The sequence below is a fragment of the Pteropus medius genome, unplaced genomic scaffold (assembly GCF_902729225.1).
Source record: "Pteropus medius unplaced genomic scaffold, Ma_sr-lr_union100, whole genome shotgun sequence".
Classification (NCBI taxonomy): domain Eukaryota; kingdom Metazoa; phylum Chordata; class Mammalia; order Chiroptera; family Pteropodidae; genus Pteropus; species Pteropus medius.
In genome coordinates, this window is record NW_024356249.1 from 229,332 (window position 1) to 254,299 (window position 24,968).

Consider the following 24,968-nt stretch of genomic DNA (forward strand, 5'->3'; position numbering starts at 1 on the left):
GGAGAAGAAGCAGAGGATTTTTGTGGGTACACATCCTTTCTCCGCTGTGTCCAGGTGCAGCTAAGAATCTGCCATAAGTTCACAATTCATCTTTTGCCTCTGGTTGTCTGGGAGCTGGATTCGAGCCGCAGTGGACCTCTGTTTTCCTCTCCCCAGCCTGTGACTATGACCAAAGAACCTTTTCTGAGGACCCAGAATTTTCAGACTGAAATTCTGGGTTCCCCAAGCTGGGTTGAGTCAGCTCATTGTGGAGCTGAGTAGGGTAAAGTAGGGGTGAGGGGACATGCTGCATTGTATTTAGTTTCCAGGGGACATCATAACAAATTACCACAAACTGGATGGCTTCAAACAACAGAACTTTATTCTCTCCCAGTTCTGGAGGCTTAGGAGTTTGAAATCTAGCTGTTGGCAAGGCTGGTTCTTTCCAGAAGTTCTGAAGGAGAACCTGTTCCATCCCTCTCTCTCCTGGTGTTTGCCAGCATCTTCGGCGTGCCCTGGTTTGTAGATGCAACGCTCCAGTCTCCGGCTCCCTCTTCTCATAACATTCTGCCCTGTGTATCCGAGTCTGTGTCCAAATTTCCTCTTAGAAGGACACCAGTCATTAGATTAGGGCCCCCTCAAATCCGGTATGACCTCCCTTTACCTCGATGACATCTGCGAATGTGACCTGTTTCCAAATGAGGTCACATTCACTGGGGGTTATGACTTACACATGTCTCTCTGGGAACACAATTCTGCCCTCATTCTTCACTTGCATTTGTTTCCTTTGATGATGGAAAAGCACCGAGCTCTTTTAGTTTGGCCAGAAGCGTTTAAGAGAACGGGGTACAACGGGGCCTCCCGAATGGGAGGCACTGACTCTCCCGCTGAGTGCCCGAGGCATTTCACAATGTCGCTCTCATCCGGGTAACCGGAAGAATTGCCCCAGCCAGCCAGCGGAGGAATGAACTGCTTGGCTTGCTATATGTGTTTGTTTAATCCAGTCTTCATCAAGCTGAGTCTTTGCTCTCTTCTTTGCAGAAGTCAGTCCAGCCATGGCGACTCCCTCTGCTGCCTTCGAGGCCCTTATGAACGGAGTAACAAGCTGGGATGTCCCCGAAGATGCCATCCCATGTGAACTGCTTCTTATCGGAGAGGCCTCCTTCCCAGTGATGGTGAACGACATGGGCCAGGTCCTCATTGCTGCGTCCTCGTACGGCCGAGGCCGCCTGGTGGTGGTGTCCCACGAGGACTACTTGGTGGAAGCCCAGCTCACTCCCTTTCTCCTCAATGCAGTGGGGTGGCTCTGTTCCTCCCCTGGGGCGCCCGTTGGCGTACACCCATCCCTGGCACCTCTGGCCAAAATCCTCGAGGGCTCTGGGGTGGAGGCGAAGATTGAGCCGGAAGTGAAAGACTCCCTGGGAGTTTACTGTATTGATGCCTACAACGAAACCATGACTGAAAAGTTGGTCAAGTTCATGAAACGTGGAGGGGGCTTGCTCATTGGAGGCCAAGCCTGGGATTGGGCCAACCAAGGCGATGATGAAAGAGTTCTCTTCACGTTCCCTGGGAACCTCGTGACCAGCGTGGCCGGCGTGCACTTCACTGACAACAAAGGAGACACTAGTTTCTTTAAAGTGTCTAAGAAGATGCCCAAGACCCCAGTCTTGGTTAGGTGAGTGCTCTAACCAGCTCCAACCAGGTGAGAGAGCAGACCTGGCTCTTGTCTGCCGGTTATCCCGCTAACAGAAAAGAATTTGGCACTCAGACGTGGATTCACCATAAATCGACCCGATTTTAAAAATACCCTGAGGCACAGGAGGGGCAGGGTCTAGTGTCTGCTGCCCCCACTTAGCTCTCTGACGGAAGAAACTTAGTGACCCTTATGTCCCTCAGTGTCTAGCTTAATAAAGTAGGTTGCTGAACCCCAGAGCTGGCGTGACTGATCTGGGAAGGTTCGTAGCAGGAGGTTGCTTGCAACTGAAATGTGAGGAAAAGGAAAACGGACACGAGGGACCCCGTCAGACGAAGACTAGAGAGCTCTGGGAAGTGTCGTGAAAGGTCCAGTCAGATGGGATTAGGATGGCAGCGGGAACGAGAGGATTCAGAAGCGGAGATAGCAGAAAAGATGGCACAAGTTATCTGTGCTAAACCGAGGATGAATTGGGGGAAGGTTTTATCTCGGAGGGCAAACGACCAGCTGGTGGAGAATGAAGGAGTCAGGTGATGGGCGCAGAGACAGCTGCACCAGAAGTTTCTGTGAGCGTCGCCCAGCTGTTCTGTCCTCATTGTGCTCCTGCACCTCAGACCTTGCTGAACATAGAGCAGGTTAGTGGGCGCTCAGTAAACATTCATTGGATGGATGATTGGATGGATGAACGAGAGAGATTAGAAGCTGGAAGTCCCAGGAGTAGAAAAGGCCATGCCCTGTATTGTACATTAAAGCTCTCTGCATTCCTTGGAGCAAAAAAGCAGTGGTATTTCTGAGCACTGGAAGCAGAGTAAGGTAGGACCGGGTGAGGAGGGCACAGCAGGGTTAGCAGAGAGATATAGGGAATGACTAGTGGCCTCCCCTTGGCATGGAACTCCCGGAATACCCCACAGCTCCATTCTCGCATGTGCAGTGAGGAGACACACAGTTATTCAGGGGCATAGTGATTGAGCAAGTCGATCAAACTTCAGCTTACCCCAGTCACCTTCATCCTAAGGAAGAGGAAGGTAAGACTGGCCATAATTCTATTTCTTAACAGCTTAATCTCTTTTAGTTGCCTTAAAAGACGTTCTTCTCCACCAAAACTATGCCTCTTTTTTCACTGGCTGTGCCTAAATCATCTCCCATCATCAACGATTCCGAATTTTGGGGGTGGTTGGGTTGTATGTGTTTGTATATGTGTGTATGTGCACACACATGTGAAATCAACTTGAAGGCTAACGCTTGAGGAAAAATCAGACTTAATAAGGGAAGTATATAGAATCTACTGTGAAGATTGTGGGTTACTAGTATTGGTTATTTACTAGATAAGATTGTATCACAACTCTTGACTGTTCGTACAGGTAAGTATATCATAGCGTTACTCACATGTGAGCCAGGTAATTTTTTGACTCGCGGATGGATTGAAGATGGCAATAGTGTTGTTCCTGAGCTAACTGACTGAGATGAAGTAAGAAGAAAGTAAAAGGTACGCGACGGTGTGTGTGGGTGTGTGCACATGCACACACACAGAGACACGCGAAATGCTGATCGAATGCATAGGTGAGATGAGTGGGGGAAAAGAGAAAACAACCTCTTCCCCTCCTTACCCTGCAGTGTTCTTAATGTTAGTGCTCAGGTGCCCAACACTGAAAGCTACACACCGAGCTCTCTTTCTCCCACCTGGTGTCGTGGGAGAGAAACTATACATATTTATCAAAAGTCATTAATTGTACACTTAAATCAAGTTATGTAAATTAAACTTTTATGTAAATTAAACCTCAATAAATCTTTAAAAATAGGTTCTTTTAATAGAAATTTAAAATATAAAGAAATAATTAGGACATAATCAGATTCATATAAGAGTATGTGCAATTCATCATTCTAATAGGGAAGAGTAGAATGGTTAAATAAATTATAGAATTATTAATCAACCATTACAAATATTATGTTTCCAAGAATATTTAAGGGCCTGGGGAAAATCTTTGGGGGCACTATTAACTGAAATAAAGTAGTATGCTAACTTGTTGTTCACTACATTCTCAATTGTGCTAAAAAAATATAGCTATATTTAGAAAATGTTACATAAGAAAAAAGCCAAAATATCACTAATGGGTAGATATCTGAAGTGTGGAATAATGGTAGGTGATTTTGACTTTTAAATTTTTATTTCCCAAACTTCTTATCGAATTTTACTAATAAGGTATATATTTCATTACCTCACTTCACATGCAAGAAATTGAAAGACAAGAAAAATAATTCAAAAGTCACATTAAAGATCTTCTACATCTGTACAACACATAAGCACTTTTATTATCTAAAAAGAAAATAGAAAACAATTTTCTAATAATTTTTTTCCTTTCCTTTCTAATATCTGATATACATAGATACATGTGTGTCTAATATATGTATTTATGTGTATGTGGTATTATATATACTATATGATATATATGTGCGTGTGTTATATAATTATGGTATATATGTGTATATAGTATATGTAATATGTGGCATATGTGTGTATTATATATAATACTATGTAATACTATGTATTATATATAGTATATGGTATATGTATGTGTGTATGGTAATTACATATATTATATATAATACATAGTAATACTATGAAATACTATGTATTATATATAATATATGGTATATGTATGTGTGTATGGTTTTGCCAATACTTTTGAATTATGTTCTTCATGGAGTATTTTTTTTTAAACTACTTTTTAAATGTTGCTGGATCTCTTACTTTTTAAAATTTCGTTTTAAAAAGTATTAAATCATAAACCCACAATACAATTCTTTTCCCCTTTGCATATTATTTTCCCCATTCATTCATAATTATACATTGTTGTCATCTTACTATACATGCTATTTTGAATTCTGCTCATATGATTTTTCATTCTATATAACCTTTAAAATTATGTTTGATTCACTCTATACAAATGCAGCATGTATGCCCTATTTATTTAATCATTGCCTACTGTTGAGCCTTTCTCCACTCGTTATACTGTACAAAATACCTTCAAAACATTTTAGAAATACTAGACACTACAGGACACTAAGATGCTTCCGTTAGAATTCGAGAAGGAAGATTGTTTCCATCACAGGCTGAGTGAGGTTCAGATTGAAGGCCCCTTGCGGGTTTAGTTACTCTGCCAAAGTGTCCTGTTATTTATTTTTAAACCCTCATTTGAGCATGTAAGTGTGAATTAAGCTTTAATCTTATTACTTTCACATTTCTTGCTAAATTCTAAACAAGATCTTGGGATCCTCTCAGCCTTCTAAAAGAGTGTCCACAGGTCTTTAATAAGATGAATCGAATTTTTATCAGAAGATGAATCACATTTTTGTCAGAAGAAGTTACTACTTCTATGTTCAGAAAAATTAAACCCTGAGTAATAAAAACAGGTGATCAACTTTTAGTCTGGTGAGAGCACCCACAGAAGGCAGGACGCAAGCCTCGTCGTCACGGCCCTGCCTTCCGCCTGGAAAGCGTCACTGTCTGCATTTAGAACGCCAGCCTCCACCTCCAAAGCCACCTGTTGTCTGTTCCCTGAGTAGCTTCTCCTTTCCCGTCAGCTTTCTCCTCAGTGGCCCCTGCCACACCTCCAGCTCCGACAGCAGTGGCTGCTGTACTTCATGTACAGACCTGGTCCCACCATCTTTCTATTAAGTATCTCATACGGACAAACACTGGGTATATTGTCATAAACTACTCACAGCCCCACTGCGGGACTCAGGATTCCAGTAGAAGATTCTATGTGTCCTGGAAAATGCACAGAGTTTAGAGAAGGCAGACTTTAGTAAATTCCCAAACTCTGTCTGGGGCTTGCTCTAAAATCATAGTTACCCTCCGTGAGTCTCATCTCTGTCTCTAAAGTGGGATGAATGTCTGGCCTTCAGGGTGGTTGTGAGGATTAAATGAATTAAGAAACATGCTCAGAGAATCTAAAACACTTGAATTATTTTGACTTCCCGTCTCCATGCTATGGTATGTAAGCACACGATGTCCTGAATAAATATCACTCCCAACCATTGAAATTGACCTGGCATCCATCATTATACTGCTTTGCCCCAAGTCATGTATGTTGTTCCAGTTGTATAAGGTATTGACATTTTAGCTGATATTTTTTCCTACTTCTTCCACAAAACTGAGATAGTGTCACAATGATAAACTGACATCAGTTGACATTTCACCTTCTTTATACACTTAACAAAGCAGATACTAGAGACTGAATTGGCTCCACCAGAAAAAGGTTTGATGCAGATTAAACATATTAGATAACCAGTCTTAGGGAGGTTTCAGGAGAATCAACCAAAATAGTTTGCCTTTCAGATAAGAAGGCCCTTGTCTCATTTTAACCCAAATCTCAGGCTTCTATTAAAGAGTTCTAACTCTATGTTACAATCATTTAGTTAGCATTTTTTGAGCGTATTCTGTATCCCAGGCATTATTTCTCTTTTCAAGAAAATGATTTCCAAAGATCTGAGAATTAGGAGCCAGAAACATCTCCAATTACCAGACCTGGAAGAAACCACAAAAACCACATCATCTTTTAGGCAGAGGGCTGTGTTGATATGTTTCAATAGAACATGGAACCCAGGCTCCACTGCCGCTAACTGCACAGTGTGACCTCAGCATGACCTGTCAACTTTCTTGTTCCCTTTAAGTGGAAAGCATTGGAGTAGAAGGTCCTTGTCCCCATTTTAGCTTTTACGTCATTGAGACTGCAGTTTTCAGCCTACGGTGATGCCTCTGTACTCAGTCATCAAAAATACATAGAAACGAAAATGCATAAAAAATACATAGATTGGTGTACAAATGGTCATGCTGTGAAATGTCCAAATGCTCCCAGTATGTTAGCTTGAAAACACCCCTGTCGAACCTGAATTAACAAACGTTATAAATAGATGCTACATATCTGAAAGATGCTGAAAGGATGTTACACACACACACACACACACATACACACACGCACACACACACACACAGAGTCATTTTGAATTCCGGATTATTAAGAATTCAGTATTTTGAAAATTTAAGTATCTGCTTGAAGTTAGCACAGATCAAACAAGAAAACTGCCAAATTGCTGAAGGTAAACATGAATAGACTCCCCGCAGTGTTTGGAAAACAAAAATAACTGAGCAGACTTTAATAAGCGTATTTATAACAAGAGTCCACAAGTCCCTGCAGGTCATTGCTAGTTTGTTGTGTGTCAGGACTGTACAGAATGCCGATTACTGAGTTGATGTCAGATCGTGGCCGGACGTGGTGCGCTGAGTATACTTTCCTAACTAGTGTTCTGTGCTTCTTACTATATTCCTAGCCATGTATAGTCAACTTGTGTTAACTGATTTTCACACAATGAACTAGAAGTTTTTAGCGAGTGAATGCAACTAGGATGATATGCCACCATAGAAGAGAAATTGCTAAGTCTCAATTTAGTTTTCTTTTCCTTTTTATGAACATTTTTTAATTTCAAAATATATGCTTTTTAGGGAAAAAAATGAAATAATCCAGAAGTAGACAAAGTAAAAAGTGAAAGATATTCATCCTCCACCTCTCTTTCTGCCTCTTGCTAATTCCATTCTTCTTCCCAGAGACGATCACTGCTAACAGTTTGGACTGTGTCTTTTCTGACGTTTTCCTACATTCTTCTGTATGTCTTAGGGTTGGAGTGGGAGAGCTGGAAGAGTAGAGGGAAAGACAGATCTGCAGCTTGCTTTCTCACTTAATATGTCTTGAACATGTTTCCGTATGTGTGTAAAAAGATGTTCATCATCCTTTGGAATGGCTACAGAGTGTTTCCTGGTTGGAAGGTTCCATAAGTCATTTAAACTTCATGTGCTAGGACACGTTAAGGTTATTTTCTAATTTTTTCTCTTATAAATCATGATACAGTGAATATTTTCCCACTAAAACTTACTCATTTTAAATACTTGACAGTTTCCTGTTAGAAACATCTTGAATTGGAAATCTTCAGACATGTACAGAGATAGAAAATAGAGCAACGAACAAACATATACCCATCACCCAGGGACCTCAGTCATCAACTCTTGCCTAACTGATATCGAGTCTATACGCCACCCACTCTCCCTTCTAGTTTCATTTGAAGCAGGTCCCTGTCATGGCATCATTTATCCACAAAATCGTGTATCTCTAAAAGATAAAGACTAAGTTTTAAATATAACCACAATACTGTAAACACATTTTTTAAACAGCATCATTTTTTCTGACCTAACAAAATGTCAATAGCAATATCGCTTTTTGAGAACACTTTGTAAATATCCGGGGGGTTCTGTACATAGCTTTATAGTTATCCCTTAGATCAACTGGATTAGACATTTTTTTTATGAATTACTTAATTTTTATATGCTTGATCTAAAAGAGATTTCTAAAACAATTGCTTCATACCCCCAACTGTGCTTTGGGGACTGAATTTGGTATTTACTGTATATATTTCAAAGTTATATTTTAGATTTCTAAAAACGTAGGAAATCTTTTATGGTTTGTACATTTTTGTCAATATAAAATATCTGCTCTTGCAACTAATATTTTTCACTCTATTTTGTCTAATATTATAATTACTATTCCTATTTTATTTGTTTGTTTTATCGATCCTTTTTTAAAAGACTTATCTTTTAAAAAGAATTGTCTCTCAGCATCAGTCTTATTGTTTAAACCCAATCAGAGAGACTCTAGAAAAAAATTCATTTATATAATTGATAAAATTGGTGTTTCAGTTACTATCACCTGGGGAGATAGTGGACAGGGTATAGAATTGTTACACTTTCTTGTTGCTCTTTTTAAATGTTATGCTCGATTGGTTGAGTTTCTTTTTCCCTTCTCCCCGTTTTAAAATTACACATAGTTTTTCTATTCTTTCAAAGTTACCTTTAATTTTTTTTCAACTCTTTATTTAAATTTTTCACATGGGAAAGTTGCAAGAATAATATAATGATAACTGTACCCTTTCCCTAAATTCACCAGAGTTTAGATTTTGTCACATGTGTTATATAAACATGCAGGGACAGATTATTTTTCCTAATCATTTGAGAAAAACTTTTAGACACCATGATACTTGACACTTAAATACTTCAGCATATATCTCCTAAAGACAATGCCATTCTCCAGCTTAACACTAATGTCCATATTCAAATCTCTCCAATTGTCCTAACAATGTCTTAAAAAATGTACAGGTTCCAATCAAAATAGTTCTCAGCTTTTATTTTTCAAGACATCAGCATTTTTGAAGTATCCAGCCCAGCTATTTCATGGAATACCCCTCAGTTTGAATTTGTCTAATTGTTTCCTCATGATTATACTCAGTTCAAACATTTTTGGCAAGAATACTACATAAGTGACATTGCATTCATCACAGTGTATCAGATTGGGAGGACGTGAGGTCAGTTTATAAATTGTTGGCAATTTTTGAATTGGTCATTTAGTTAAACTTGAGTTTGCCACATTTTCCTATTGTACTAGTGCCTTTCACCCCTTTTTAACTTATTTAGTCTACGACGTGACAATTTGAGACTATTCATATCCTATTCACCAACAACGCTTCACCCACTGGTTTTGTGATCTTGACGATCTTTGCGTTAGTCAATATTTATAAAAATGCTTACTTCTACCACTTGGATAGCTTCCTGTACTACTTTCTTAAAGATTCATGTCAAGTATCACCTCCTCCAGAAACTGTCCCTGCCACCTCTCCTATTCTAATATAGATGGCTCTCTTCTGTGTTCCCATAGCAACCTGACACTAGGACTGACCCCAGCAGAGTTTCTGCCAGAATTGGTTGCATCCTTCTGTCACAAGGTGCCTTCTCTTCCCACCTTCACATTTGTTGTTGGTTTTGTGGTGGTTTTTTAATTTTGTTTGTCTTAGCATCACTATGTACTCATAGACCCTTTGTTCTTTTAAATCAAATGTGTTGTAATTCATTTCTAGCTGGTATTTTCGAAGGTCCATTGTTTCAAATTTGGCAAGTAGAAGCCCCACTGAGCTGACTCCTGAGTCCTTTGACACGTCCCATCAGTTTTTTAATACTTAATTTCTGGCACAACAAGAAGAGCAGGTTTACCTTGTCCTTTTCCAGTCCAAAACCTGGGTTCAGCTGTTTCTTCGAGGAATCCTGGTTCCTTTAGCGTGAATGGTATTGGAAGCCAAACCCATCTAGGTATGCTCATTGCTGTTGCACTGTCTTCATTTCTGGACCCCTAAGAAGACACAGCCAGGAAATATATATCTTTTAATCATAAGTCCGTACCGATATCCCGAATTTTAATCCAGAAGCACAGGATTCTTCTCCTTCACTAATACCATATTTCTGTCTTTCTTCTCCCATAGTGAGAATACTGGCTTCCAACAACTTCAGTATGTGCTTGTTTGCTCAGTCCTACAGTGCATAGGAAATAACTCCATGCTGTTACCAAGAGCAGATTTACAAAGTTAAGATCAAATTTTTTTGTAGTCTTTTTTTTTTTGTTTTGGTTGTTCTCTGAATATACTACATGAAGCATAGAAAGTTTAAGTACTCTGTTCAAAAATTACTTAGATTTTTTTTTTCATTTGGCCTTATTTTTGTTTAGAGTTTTCCCTCATATTTGTTGTTTTAATTTTAATTTTTGAATGGGTAAACTATTAGCATGGTTATGACAGCAGAATGCATATTCTTTTTAAGTGCACACAAAACATCTATGAAGCAAGACTATATGTTGTACCATAAAATGTCTCAACAAAATTAAAAGGTTTGAAATCATACATAGTATGTTCTGATCACAATGGTATTAAATTAGAAATCAATAACATTAACAGATCTGGAATATCTCAATATTTATAATTTAAAAAACACGAATACTCTAAGTAAATAAATTATGTAGGAAATTAGAAAATATTTTGAACTGAATAAAAATGAAAACAATATGTCAAAATTTCTGAACTGCAGTTAAAACAGTGCTTAGAGGGAAATTTAAATGCTTTTATTAGAAAAGTGAAAATTTCAACTCAGTGTCCTAAGTTTCTACATCAAGAAGCTAAAGAAAGGAAAATCAAATAAAACCCAAAATATTTGGAAGGAATAAGAAGATAATAAAGATGAAAGGAGAAACGAAATCGGAAAGAGAAAAATAGTAGAAAAAACAAAACCAAAAGCTGGTTAGTCAGAAAAAAAATAAAAATGATAAAAGAGATGACACAAATTACAAATTCCAGGAATGGAATAAGGGACATTAATACAGATCCGATAGACATTAAAAGGATAATAAGGGAAGATTACAACAGGTTTATGGCAATATATTTGACAGATGAAATGGACAAATTTCCTGAAAACTACTAAACTTGACATAAGACGAAACAGAAAATAAGTGTTAAATGAGTTGAACTGTAATTAAAAACATTTCAATACGAAATGCAACATAGTAGCCTAGATAAGATCCTAGAAAACATTAGTGGGAAAACTGGTGAAATTTGCACAAAGTCTGGAGTTTAGTTAATAGTATTTTACCAATGCTAACTTCTTAGTGTTAACAAATGTACTATGATCATATAACATGTTAACATTAGGGAAACCAGGTTAAAGGTATATAGGAATTCTTTGTACTATATTGGCAACTTTCATACTTTTTATTTTAAAATAAAAATTTTATTTAAAATCAACAATGATGCAAAGAAATAAAAAATAAAAAAGCCCCCACCAAAACAAACAAACAAACTCCAGGCTCAAGTAGCATCACTGATGAATTTTATCAGACATTCAAGGAACAAATAATACTAACCCTACATGAACTCTTCCAGAAAATAGGAGAGGAGGAAAGTTTTTGCGTCTTGATTTAAAAACCAGTATTTCTCTGATACCAAAACCAGAGAAAGACATTGCAAGAAAACTACAGAACAATATCCCTGGCGATAGACCCTAAGGTTAAGAACAAGGCAAGGACGGACACCGACCTGCTCTCGCTGCTTTTACTCCACATGTACTAGAGGTCCTAGCCAGTGCAATAAGACAAGGAAAAGAAGGCATAGAGATTAAAAATTAAGAACTAAACGTATGTTTATTTGCAAAAAACACGACCCTTTGTGTAAAATTTGTTTTAATCTATAAAAAAGCTCAATAACTGAGTTTAGCAAGGTTGCAGGCTACAAGGTCAATATACAAAAATCAATTTTATTTTTATATACTAGCAGCCAAAAAGTTGTCATTGGAATTAAAATACAGTATCATCTAACACAGGACTCAAAATCATGAAAGATAAATAAGTATAACAAAATATGTTATGAGCACTGTATGCTGAAAACTACAAAACATTACTGAGAAATTAAATAAAACCTAAAGAAATGGAGAAATATACCATATTGATGGATCAAAACACTTGATATTTTTAAGATTTTCCCCAATTGACATATAGACTCAGTGCAATCCCAAGCATAGTTCAAATTGATTCTTAAATTACAAGCAAATGAAGAGTACTAACATAACCTAATTTCAAGACTTACTAGAAAGCTAATCAAAACACTGTGGTTTTGGCATAAGGATAGACATACAGATGAATGAAACAGAGTAGATAGTTCAGAAATAGACCCACAGATTTATGCTCAATCATTTTTTGCCAAAGGTGCCATGGTAATTCAATGAGGAAAAGAGAATTTTTTCAACAGATGGTTCTGGAACACTTATGGGGGGAAAAATCGTGAATCTTGAAGTTTATCCCATTCATATAAAAAAATAATTAAAAATAGATCTAGACTTACACACAGAAGTTAAAATTTTAAAACTTCTAAGTGGATGCACAGGAAAAAATATCTGTGACTCTGAGGTTGGCAAAGATTGCCTAGATAGGACACAGAAAGTACATGAGTCATAAGAGGAAAAGATTGATAAATCGAACTTTATCAAAAAAAATAATAATAATAACTCCTGCAGTTCAATATACAGTATTAAAACAAAAAGGCAAACCACACACTGGAAAAAAATTTTGCAGTACTTATATCTGACAGTAGACTTGCATTCAGAATACATAGAGAACTCTCTTACATCTCAGTGAGATACAGACACAGTACAAAAATAAATAAAAGGGCAAAATATTTTAACACACTTCACAGAAGATGATGTAGGAAAGGCCAGTAAGTCCATGAAAAGATTCTCGACATCATTCATCATCAGAGAAATGCAAATTAAAATCACACTTAGCTACTCCACACCCCCACCGGAATGGCTAAAATTAAGACTCACAAACCAAGCATTGGCATGAATGTGGAACAGCTGGAACTCTCATGCGTTGCTGCTGGGAATGTAAAATGATACAACCACTTTGGAAAATGGTTTGGCAATTTCTTGTAAAGTTAAACCTACACTTATCATACCACCCAGCCATTTCATCCCTGAGTGTCCTAAAGAAATGAAAATACGTCCACACAGAAACATGTATGTGAACGTTCACGGCAGCAAGCCCCAAATTGGAAGCTACACAGGTGACCATGAAAAGATGGACAGGTGAACGAAGTGGGATGCATCCACACAGCGGCCGACTGCACGGCAGTGAAAGAGGATGAACAACCGACAGGCCCAACGACGTGGGTGCCTCTCACAAAACTATTCCACGTGGAAGAAACCAAGCACCAGAGTACATATTTTATTATTACATTTACATGAAACTTTAGAAGAGGCTAATCTAATGGATACTGAAAGCAACCACATCAGTAGTTGCCTGAGAGCTGGAATGGGGCAAGGGGTAGCTTTTTACAGTTATGGAAAGGTTATATATTTTTATTGTGATTATACAAGTGTATAAATGTAGCAGAAACTCATCAAGATGTACACGTTAAGTGGATGACTTTTATCACATGTCAGTGAAGCTGATTTTTTTAAATTGGCATGTTTAACACAATATTGAAGGAAAACAAAACTGGAAGACTGACAACTACCCAACTTCAAGAATTACTGCAAAGCTACAGTAACCAAGCGAGTGTGGTATTGGCGAAGGAACAGACAAATAGACCCGCCAACAGAAGAAAAAGCCCAGAAATAGACCCATGTACATGTAGTCATCTGATCTTTGACAAAGGAGCAAAGACACTAAAATGGAGCAAAGGCAGTCTTTTCAACAAATAGTGCTGGAATAACTGGACATCCACATGCAAAAGAATGAATCTAGACCTAGACCTTACACCCTTCACAAAAAATCAACTCAAAATAGATCATGGAGCTAAATGTAAAACACGAAACTATAAAAAAGACTTCTAGAAGATAACATAGGAGAAAACCTAGATGACCTTGACTATGGCTGTGACTTTATAGATCCAACACCAAAGGCACAGTCCATGAAATAATTGATAGGCTGGACTTCATTAAAATTAAAAACTGCTGCTCTGCAAAAGACAGTGCCTAGAGAATGAGAAAGCAACCCAGACTGGAAGGAAATATTTGCAAAAGACATGTGTAATAAAGGATTATTATCCAGAATATACAAAGAACTCTTAAAACTCAACAATAAGAAAACAATCTGATTTAAAAATGGTCCAGCGACCTTAAAAAACACTTCACCAGAGAATACATACAGATGGCACATAAGCGTATGGAAAGAAGCGCCACATCATATGTCCTCAAGGGTATGCAAAAACAACGAGATACTGCTACACACCTATTAGAATGGCCAAAATCTGAAACACCGACAACACATGCTGGTGAGGATGTGGAGAACCAGGAACTGCCATTCGTTGCTGCTGGGGATGCAAAATGGTATAGCCACTTTGGAAGATAGTTTGGCAATTTTTTTATAAAACTAAACATGCTCTCAACCATATGATTTGGCCTTCACACTATTTACCCAAAGGGGTTGAAAACTTCTGTCCACAGAAAAAATTGCACATGGATGTTTATAGCAGCGTTATTCATAATTGAAAAACTATGGAAGCAGCCAAGGCGCCTTTGAGTAGGTGAATGGGTAAGCGAACTGTGGTCCACCCAGACAATGAAATATCCAGTGCTAAGAAAAGAAACGAACTGTCAAGCCATGAGAAGACGTGGAGGAACCTTAAATATGCAAGGTTAAGTGTATGATTCCAACTAGGTGACATCCTGGAAAAAGCAAAACTATGGAGACAGTAAAAAGATCAGTGCGGGATGAGATGGGAGGATGACTAGGCAGAGCACAGAGGATTTTTAAGGCAGTGAAAATACTCCATATGATACCAGAACAATGGATATATGTCATAACTGTATACATTTGTCCAAACCCATAGAATGTACAACAATAGGAATGAACCCTAATGTAAACTGTGGACTTAAAGTAATGATGTGCTATCATAGGTTCATCAGGTGCAACAAATGTACCAGTCTGGTCAGGGATGTTGACAGTGGGGGAGGCTATGCATATGTGGGGGCCAAGGGTATATGGGGAATCTCTGTACCTTCCCCTCAGTTTTGCTGTGAACCTTAAACTGCTCTAAAAAAAAAATAGTTTTATTTTTTTAGTTGACATGGTTAAAGCCTCAAAGCCACTTAAACAAGTGTAATAAGAAAAGTCTTATTCCCTTCCCGACTGTTTGTAATCTGTCCCCACTCTTGTATGGTAACCAGTTACATAGTTTCTTGATTATTCCTTCCGTTTTTCTTTTTGCAACCTGTATGTGTGCAGATACATATTGTTCCCAAATTAAAGGTAGCGTACTATAAATATTCTCTTGCACCTTGCTTTTTTCAATTAATATATCTTGGCAATCATTCTTTGACAAAATTTAGAAATCTCCTATATTATTTTTCCATAGCTGCATTCCACTCTGCTGTGCGAATGTACCCTGGTTGACTCAACCAATCTCTAATGTATGAGCATTCACATTATTCCCAGTATTTTGCTCTTATAAGTAATGTTGCAATGGCTAATTCTGTGCGATGTGTTTTCACCTTATTGGAGCTGTGCCTTTTGGGTAATATTTGAGAGATGGAATTGCTAGGTCAGAGAGTGAAGGTACGTACACTTTTGTTAGCAATTGCCAAGTGCCTCTCCACATTGGCTTCTACCACTTGTCATTCCCGCCAGCAATTAAGAGAATGTCTGTCTGCCCACAGATATCCAACAGAACAGCTGCCAGATTTCTGAACTTTTGTCAGTCTGATAGCTGAGAAATGTTAGCTCTTTTGATTTTTCCTTCATTATCTCTAAACTTTTTTGTGATGATATTTATCTTTTTGTCCTTTAGTATTGCTGTTTGGAAGAATCACTTAATTCAATTTTCCCGTTGGCTTCTTTACAGTGTTCATCTACGTCAAGACTTATTTTCTCAATTAAAATTGAGATTGTTTGGCAATTATATTTTTATTCTAATTAGTAACTTTTTACAGCAGCCTGTCCGTGCCCTCCCCCGCTTTTTTTGTGGGAGACTGAGAGAGATATCTCAAAACTCTCCAGTGATGCACAATATTTATTTAGGACTTTCTTCTCCATTTATCACTGTCGTTTTCTCAGGAGCTGGTTTTCTCTGTTCAGTTTAGCATTACTCTTTCATGCTGTTAATTTTTATCAAATATTTGGTGATTCATGTTTATTTAAATGTCAGGTGGTGGTGAAATTCTAGATGGATCGTTATTGGTTACCGAAGTGTAGTTTCTCAGGACAAACCATAATCCTTGTTCCTTTCGTTTTCTTAAGCTTCTCTTTCACATTTATGCAGTTACAGATTCTCTTGTTGTCATGAGTTTCTGATCAATCTGATTCCATTTAATTTATATTGACTGCATATTTCTCGCTGTCCTAGTTTGCCGATTGTACCCTTCTCGAAATCCAGTGCTATCATGGATTTATTCGTATATTAATAACTTTTGTTTTAAGAAGAAAACGGGAAAGAGAAGTAAAAGTCCAATCCAAACTTTTTCAGTTGATGGATCAGTTATTTATCTCCCTCTGCATATTAGCCATGGCTGTTGGAAATAACAGATAGGTGTGTCTCTGAGGGTGCCCCCTGGCTCAGCATGAGCAGGACGTCACCTAGAGTCCTTGTCTAGATGAAGGGCTAGCGACTCAACTAATGTCTGGATCTGGGTTTCAACTTTGCACATTCTGTATCACTCATCTTGTCATAATAAGATAGTATATAAACCTTGATGCCAACATATTAATTTAAAACAGTATCCTACTTCCTCACTGACTTCATTTGGAAAACAGTTATCTGCATGATATTTATAAACAGAGCTCATTTTAAGAATTAAAACACATTTTCCATTTCATTTTATATACGTTTTTAAAGCACTAAAATTTTTTAATGAATTTTTTTTTTTTTAAATTTTAGAATCACCAAATCAAAGCTAGGCTGTCCAAGATATTTCTTGAATAATAGAAATGTCACAAAACTAGAATATTCTGGTTGGCCTGGCCAATGACTTCTTTCTTTAGGCAGATGATCATCAGAAGCAAGGTCATAATCACCAGGTTGCTTGATAAACCTGGAGTCAGAGCAGGACGAGCTCGTTGAATATAATGATTAGTTCCTCACGGAGCAGGAGTCATCTAGTAGGATGAACCCTTTATCTTCAGGCACATCAGTTGGTTAGAGTTCTCTCAGCCAAACAGATACTCTAGGTCGGCTGCTGTCTGCCTGACCGCCATTTCTCAGTGTCTCCTTGCAGCTCCCTGCTGACCACACGGTTGCACAGCTTTACCTAACACAAGTGGCATAACCAGCTCTGGGGGCTCATGCTTACAGACATCGCTCTACGCCTTATCTCCTATTACCCGCTGGGCATCCAGGGCTGTGTCTCCCTTTTTGAGCTTAGGGGTGTCCTGAGGTCTGTTAGCACAGACAGGAACAGATAGTGCTGAGAAGAACCTCACAGCGTGGATATGCGTCACTGCTGTGGGCAGGCAGTGAATGCGTGGAGTGCTGGGTGCAGACGTCCATCCTCTTGGGTTCAAGTAGCAGGAAAGTCTCGCAAGAGTTGAGGTCACTCAGCTCCCTGGCTCACCTTCTGACACAATAGGGAGTCTTCACCATGAACTCAGCTGTCCGTTGAGCTCATCTACAGAAAATGAGCTGCATGAAATTTATAAACAAGATTCCTTATAAGGATGAAAACACAATTTCCCACTCAGTTCTTTATATAATGCTTAAAGGGCACTTTTAATACTTAAATCCAGACTATTTAACATGTAGTGTTGGCAAACACAGCAAGGCGTCCTTCGAGCTCTCCTTCAGAGAATTTGAAGGCGGACAATGAGCAGAGCAGAATTCACGCCCAGCCCCTCTGTCTTTCCTTGGCAGTAGTCGAGTCGAGGCAGCGTGGAGGGGGTGAGACCTGCCCGCTTTGTTCTCCCAGCTCCCTATACGAGCTTCAACGGTCATGGTAGCAAAGCTGACCCTCGGGGTATGCCTGGCGCTGTGCCAAGAGCTTCATGCCGAGCCCGTTCTTTAACAGAACCTGTGTGTCTTTTGCAGCTGTGAGGACGACCTCTCCGAGGACAGAGAGGAGCTCCTGCACGGCATTTCGGAGCTGGACATCAGCAACTCCGATTGTTTCCCGTCCCAGCTGCTGGTGCACGGGGCCCTGGCCTTTCCCCTGGGCTTAGATTCCTACCACGGCTGTGTCATAGCCGCCGCCCGCTATGGGCGGGGCCGGGTGGTCGTGATGGGCCACAAGGTGTTATTCACCGTGAGTAAACTGGGCCCCTTTCTGCTCAATGCTGTGCGCTGGCTGGATGCGGGCCGCCGAGGCAAGATCGTGGTGCAGACAGAACTGAGGACACTGAGCGGCCTGCTCGCGGTGGGGGGCATAGACACCAGCATCGAGCCCCATCTGACCAGCGAGGCGAGTGTGTACTGCTTTGAGCCCGTGAGTGACGTGGGAGTGAAGGAGCTGCAGGAGTTCGTAGCCGAGGGCGGGGGACTGTTCGTTGGAGCCCAGGCCTGGTGGTGGGCCTTCAAAAACCCCGGGGTGTCCCCTCTGGCTCGGTTCCCGGGTAACCTCCTCCTTAACCCTTTCGGCATCAGCATCACGAGCCAGAGCCTCAACCCAGGGCCCTTCCGTACTCCGAAAGCAGGAATCAGGACCTATCACTTCCGCTCCACCCTGGCCGAGTTCCAGGTGATAATGGGCAGGAAGAGAGGGAACGTGGAAAAGGGCTGGCTGGCCAAGCTGGGGCCGGATGGCGCGGCCTTCCTGCAGATCCCCGCGGAGGAGATCCCGGCCTACACATCTGTGCATCGGCTCCTGAGGAAGCTGCTGAGCCGGTACCGGCTGCCGGTAGCGACCCGGGAGAACCCCGTCATCAATGACTGCTGCAGGGGCGCCATGCTGTCCCTGGCCACTGGGCTGGCCCACTCCGGAAGTGACCTCTCGCTGTTAGTCCCAGAAATTGAAGATATGTACAGCAGCCCCTATCTGCGCCCCTCGGAGTCGCCTATCACCGTCGAGGTCAACTGCAACAATCCAGGTACAGAATGAGGGGTGGGAGCTCAGTGTCGGGGGCCTGGGGGACCGGGCCATGATGACTTCATTGACCTGATCTCCTCCAGAAAGCCCCCTCCACTCTTAGCCATGCACTTGCAAGGAGACGGGGGTCGGGGGGTAGGTAACGTTTGCAGTGGTCGAGTCAGGGCAGCGTGGACGGGGTGAGGTGTGCAGAGCCCAGGAAGGGGCCGCGGAGATGCCGCGCGGAGGTAGGATCATGGAGGAGGACTGACGTCTGTCTTTCTGCGCTCCTGGCAGGCACCAGATACTGCTGGATGAGCACCGGGCTGTACATCCCTGGAAGGCAGATTATAGAGGTCTCACTGCCTGAAGCCGCTGCCTCTGCTGACCTGAAGGTAAGGCCATGCATGCCCCATCTCCCCACGAAACACGGAACCCGAATGTCCTGGCCTTCACGGTCGGCATCTTAACTTGACCCTCATAACAACCCTGTCGGCAGTCAGGGTGTGTACTTTTACACCCATTTTAAGGAGGAGGCAGCTAAGGTACAGAATAGCTCGTTGGCTGATTGAAATGTATATATCTGATACATTTCAGAGCACAGGACTCAAACCTTCTGGCTCTGAAGTTTGTGCATTAGCCAATGGCATAGAGTAGGGAACGGGAAAGGGACCAGAGGCAAGGCGCCCCAGCACACAGAGGTATTCGCTCACCTTCCATCCCCTACACATCTCCCACTGTAGCACAAGGCCATTCTGACTCCAGCTTCTTCCTGGGACACCAAAGACTGTCCCTTGCTTGCCCTGTCCCCCTCCAGCTCTGTCACTTTCACATACACACACCCTGGTTACAGATTAAGTTGCCATCCTCCTCTGTCGCCCTTGAGAGCCTCTGTGACAGTTCGGGCCTATTCTGTGCCTACATCCTTCTGGAACGTTTAGCATAAACCTGGGACACCAATCCCAGGACTCCACCGAGGACAGGAGTCACTCCATCGGCCCAGAAAGGGGGCTGTTGGAGACGGGGAGGAACCGAATCAACCCTCCACTGCATCAGCTGGTCACACCGCCTCCCACTGAGACGCCTCTCGAGTCAGCAGAAGGCAGGGTCCCTTCCACCCCATTCCCAGCACCAGAATCCCCACTGTGGAGACATCCAGGGATCCTCAGAATTAGCCTGTGGTTACACTTGGTGCCCCTTACCTCAACATCCCAACATCACCCTTGGTGGAACTGTTTGACTGCCCCAGGAGGACATTTACACACGACAGGGTCCACGCCTCCTGAGGAACGATGCAGTTTTATGGGTTTATTTTTAGCACGCGGGTTCACAGTCAGGGAAGGCTGAGCTTACTTGGAGTCGTAGCCCAGTGCCCTTCCTGTCCCCACCTCCTGGGTCCTAACCCCTTCCACCCACACGTGCCCCGAGGTGACTCTGGGGCGGATCTCTCTGCTCCAGGTACAGATTGGCTGCCACACTGACGACCTGACCAGGGCCAGCAAGCTGTTCCGAGGCCCGCTGGTGATTAACCGCTGCTGCCTGGACAAGCCCACGAAATCGATCACCTGCCTCTGGGGCGGCCTCCTCTACATCATCGTGCCTCAGAGCAGCAAGCTGGGTGCCGTGCCCGTCACTGTGAAGGGGGCCGTGCATGCTCCGTACTACAAGCTGGGTGAGTGGGGGCCGCGGAGTGAGCCCTGAGGGGACAAGAGCTGGGAGTGACGTCATCGGGGCTGTTGGGTGCAGGAAGAGAGAGATTCCTATTGGTGGAGGGAAAGAAGGTAAGCCTCCTTAGATTCAGCTTTGGGGCCGAGGAGATAGACTAAACCACGTTCACGAGGACTTCACAGAAGAAGGATGGAGAGGGGGACAGGCTTGGTCACGACCTCGGTGTTCTCCAGGGGTTCAAGTTGCATGTTTTACCATGAGGGATTTGGGAAAGTGAGTTTCAAGCCCCATGGTCTCTCTTCCCAGGGGAGACATCCCAGGAGGAGTGGAAGAGGCGGATCCAGGAAAATCCAGGTCCCTGGGGTGAGCTGGCCACGGACAACATCATCCTGACGGTGCCAACTGCAAACCTTCGCACCCTGGAGAATCCCGAGCCGCTGCTTCGCCTCTGGGACGAGGTGATGCAGGCTGTGGCACGGCTGGGGGCCGAGCCCTTCCCCTTGCGTCTGCCTCAGAGGATTGTTGCTGACGTGCAGATCTCAGTAGGTGGGTGCCCTGGGCGAGCCGGCCCTCTGTGCTGCTGCCCCCGAGGGCCTGCAGTGGGCAGCCAGCAGAGTAAAAATGTTTTTCTAGCAAAATTTATCAGATGTAATCCTTGCCATTTAAATGAAAGGGGAAAAAATGGATTTAAGAAAACATAGACTCAGCCACTTCCTCCCATAAAAAAAAATTGGAAACTACCTAGGTGTCCAACAGTTATGGAATGGTTAAGTAACGTGTGTGTGCGCCTTCAGTAGACACTGAGGAAGACATTTAAAGGGATATTTCGATGGCGTTTCACCAGTGAGCCAAGAGGTCTAAAGAACTGGGGTGAGGAACCTATAAAATTTTGAGAACCATGGACATTGTTATAGACCCTAGTTTTCTTGGCTTACATAGATGACCGCTCTAAAGTAATGCAAATGTAGGCAATTCCACATCTAAATAATGAGAAAGGGGACCACCCTCAACGATTTCTTAATTTTGAGAGAAGAGTATAATGACACAGGTTCACATGAACAGGGCACTCTCATAAAAACAGAAAAATCGAATAGTAGCATGAACCGCAATTTGTAACCTGCATCACCGCCTGTAGCCACGCTCTCGGGTCGGAGTGAGGGAAGGCATTAGAGAATGAGAGGGTGAGGAGGCAGGCCCCAGAGGGTCTGGGTTTGGGTTGCCCTTCTGAGCATTTTGAGGTTCTGCAAGTCATCAGGGCTCCTGGGGATTTGGAGAGCTACAATACAGAGAAGGATTTTGCAGATGGGTAGGAAGTACTCTAACCCCCTCTTCCTCCCTCTTGTGTTTCCCAGGCTGGATGCACGCAGGGTACCCCATCATGTGCCATCTGGAGTCGGTGCAGGAGCTCATCAATGAGAAGCTCATCAGGACCAAGGGGCTGTGGGGCCCCGTGCACGAGCTCGGCCGCAACCAGCAGCGGCAGGAGTGGGAGTTCCCGCCGCACACCACCGAGGCCACCTGCAACCTGTGGTGTGTGTATGTGCACGAGACGGTCTTGGGCATTCCTCGGAGCCGTGCCAATATTGCTCTGTGGCCCCCAGTTCGGGAGAAGAGAGTCAGAATCTACCTGGGCAAGGGTCCCAATGTGAAAAACTGGAATGCGTGGACAGCGCTGGAAACGTACTTACAGGTAATGGGCAAGCATGGAGGGTGACGGGCTTTCCCCTCCTGTGGGGACCGCCAGAGCATCATTGTTAGGTGACATTCTAGTAACCCAAGAGACCTCTCACTACACCCATCTCTCACACTAGGCCTCAGACACCCTGACAGAGTCCTGTTTGATGATGCATCTCAGCATATCACTCTGCAAGACCCTAAGGCAGACTTAATTTAATACCCCAGCCACCCCACCCCACCCCAACCCCCATGTTTGAAAAGATTCTTGTAATGAAGGGAAGCGTACCAAGAAAGGTGAAAACATGGCAGAGGCACATGCAGCGTTATGAGTATAGTTACTGTCACTGGCTTTAGACCCAGACACACTGGAGGTGGAGGCCAAACTATGCTATTTAACAGCCGTCTGAAACCAAACAACCTCTACCCCAACACGGCCACATGGGATAGGGCCTACTTTTTTTCCTTCGATGAGTGTACCATCTTCTCATTAAGACTCGGCTGGGCCCCAGTTTCCACCTTATAGGCAATCCGAGATCCCTCATGGGCCTGGATGTGCCTTTGCCTTGAACTGTTGTTCGGCACCCCAGGCCCCGCCCCCGAGTCCCCGGTCCGTTCCCAGCTCACTGTGGAGTTTCATCATCCAGGATTCTGGATCTCAGTCACGGGCCAGGCACACTCTATTCTGGTCCCCTCACCTGCCTCGGTTCCTCTTGGTTCATCCCCACTGCCACGAGAATGACAACGAAACTGCCAGGAGACTCGACTTAGACTTGTCTTTGGGGCCACTTCACCCCAGAGACAGCAGTTCCTCCTCTGTGAAATAAAGTCGAGGTCGTCTAGGGAACTGTTAATGCCCCTTTGAACTCTAACGCTCTGTAACCCAGCTTCACACACGCTATTTCCAGTGGCCTCAGGACAGCCACCTTTTTCTAAAATTACACTTACTCTTAATTCTAGCTACTTAGACTATATATATAGTCTTCTGTTTCTACCGGACTCACTTTTTTCCCCTTAAAGGCCATTTCAGTAGCCTTGCAAATTAACACAGACCTATGAGTAACGAGGATTGTGTCAGGATAGGGCCGGGTGTTCCCCACGTATTGGAGTTTAACTTTGCAACTGTGAAAGACATGAGAATTTATTCACTTCAGCCCGCGTTAAGTCCTATGTAATATCCTATCACCATTTTCAGGATGATGATAAATACTGATAATGATCATTATATGATAATAATCATATGAAGATATTGGCGATAAATGAAATGATAATCATTATAGATATTATTACCACAGCCACCGTTCATCGAGCGTCTGTTTTGTGCTAAGCGCTGGGCTAGCTCCGAGGCCCTTCTTCAGATTAGAATATGAGAGAGTAGGGCCTGAGGCCCGCCGGTGAGACAGGAGACAGGGTCTCAGTGATAGACACGAAACTAGCCTTTAAGGGGCGAAGCGCATTCAGTTCATTTCTTAGAGGGCTGGTCTTGTCGACCAGCTGTCCCATCCCGCCTCTTCTTTCTCTTTCCAGCTGCAGGAGGCCTTTGGTTGGGAGCCATTCATCCGCCTCTTCACCGAGTATCGGAACCAGACCAACTTGCCCACAGACAACGTTGACAAGATGAATCTGTGGGTGAAGATGTTCTCCCACCAAGTGCAGAAGAATCTGGCTCCCTTCTTTGAGGCCTGGGCCTGGCCAATCCAGAAGGAAGTGGCAACCAGCCTTGCCTATCTGCCCGAATGGAAGGAAAATATTATGAAATTATACCTCCTCACACAGATGTAAGGAGTGCCCAGCGAGGTGGCAGGTAGAGAGGTTTGGGGAGGTAGGCAGAGATGGGGATTCACTCCTCGGCCTCTGTCTCTTAGGGCCCTAGCCTTGTCCTCTCAGCTCACTGGCCCTAATCTAATTGCCTAGTTCTGTTTCTAGGGAGTGGGTTCAGAACACAGCAAAACAGCATAATCAGAAGCGTAATCAGCAAGGCCTTCTGTCGATGAGTTTTATTCTTCTGCTCTCAGCTATCATTTTCCCTCCTGACCCTATGTGGCCCAGTTCTGAGAGATTTGGCCCCTGTGTCTGTGCCAGCCTCAGTTCACCGTCACGGGCCATCACCCATAGAGGGTGGTTCTCATTCTGACATCCTGTGGACTCTGGGCTTTTATTTTCGATAAGGTATTCTAAAAACTCTGACCATAGCACCCAGCTGAAACACAAGTTTACCATGATAACCAGACAGCTCCCTAATGACTCACATACTTTGTGTCTTGGGTAGTTTTCAAAGAGCTTGAAAAGCAATCTGGTGAAATAGAAAGAGCCCATAGCTAGGGTAGGCTCTTGGGAAAGTTATTTTATCTCTGTGTTCCCATTTCTTTGTGTGAGAGATGAGGACAAAAACCCACAGAGGGTTGTGAGGACTCAGTTCGATAACCTTGAAGAGCTTCATGAATACAGCACATGCTGTCCAGGGGGCCGCTTTATTTTATGCTGGTCCGCAGAATAGTGAGCTGACTCCTTCCCATAACCTCGAGGTTAAGGTCGTCATTTGTCACA

General features: G+C 42.7%; 1 protein-coding gene across 4 annotated transcripts in view; it reads left to right on the forward strand.

Moving 5' to 3' along the window:
- The window catches only part of TCAF1 (TRPM8 channel associated factor 1), a 48,643-nt gene that overhangs the window by 19,354 nt on the left and 4,321 nt on the right, over positions 1 to 24,968 (forward strand). For 3 of the 4 annotated variants that reach the window (XM_039860695.1, XM_039860699.1, XM_039860698.1), the window contains exons 2-8: positions 1,021 to 1,654; positions 18,107 to 19,101; positions 19,377 to 19,474; positions 20,538 to 20,751; positions 21,054 to 21,293; positions 22,100 to 22,437; positions 23,949 to 24,199. In XM_039860695.1, the coding sequence (XP_039716629.1) occupies positions 1,035 to 1,654; positions 18,107 to 19,101; positions 19,377 to 19,474; positions 20,538 to 20,751; positions 21,054 to 21,293; positions 22,100 to 22,437; positions 23,949 to 24,199 (2,756 nt within the window). In that variant the 5' untranslated portion in view covers positions 1,021 to 1,034. Of the gene's footprint in view, positions 1 to 1,020; positions 1,655 to 18,106; positions 19,102 to 19,376; positions 19,475 to 20,537; positions 20,752 to 21,053; positions 21,294 to 22,099; positions 22,438 to 23,948; positions 24,226 to 24,968 lie in introns of all 4 variants that reach the window. The other variant, XM_039860696.1, reaches the window with a different exon arrangement.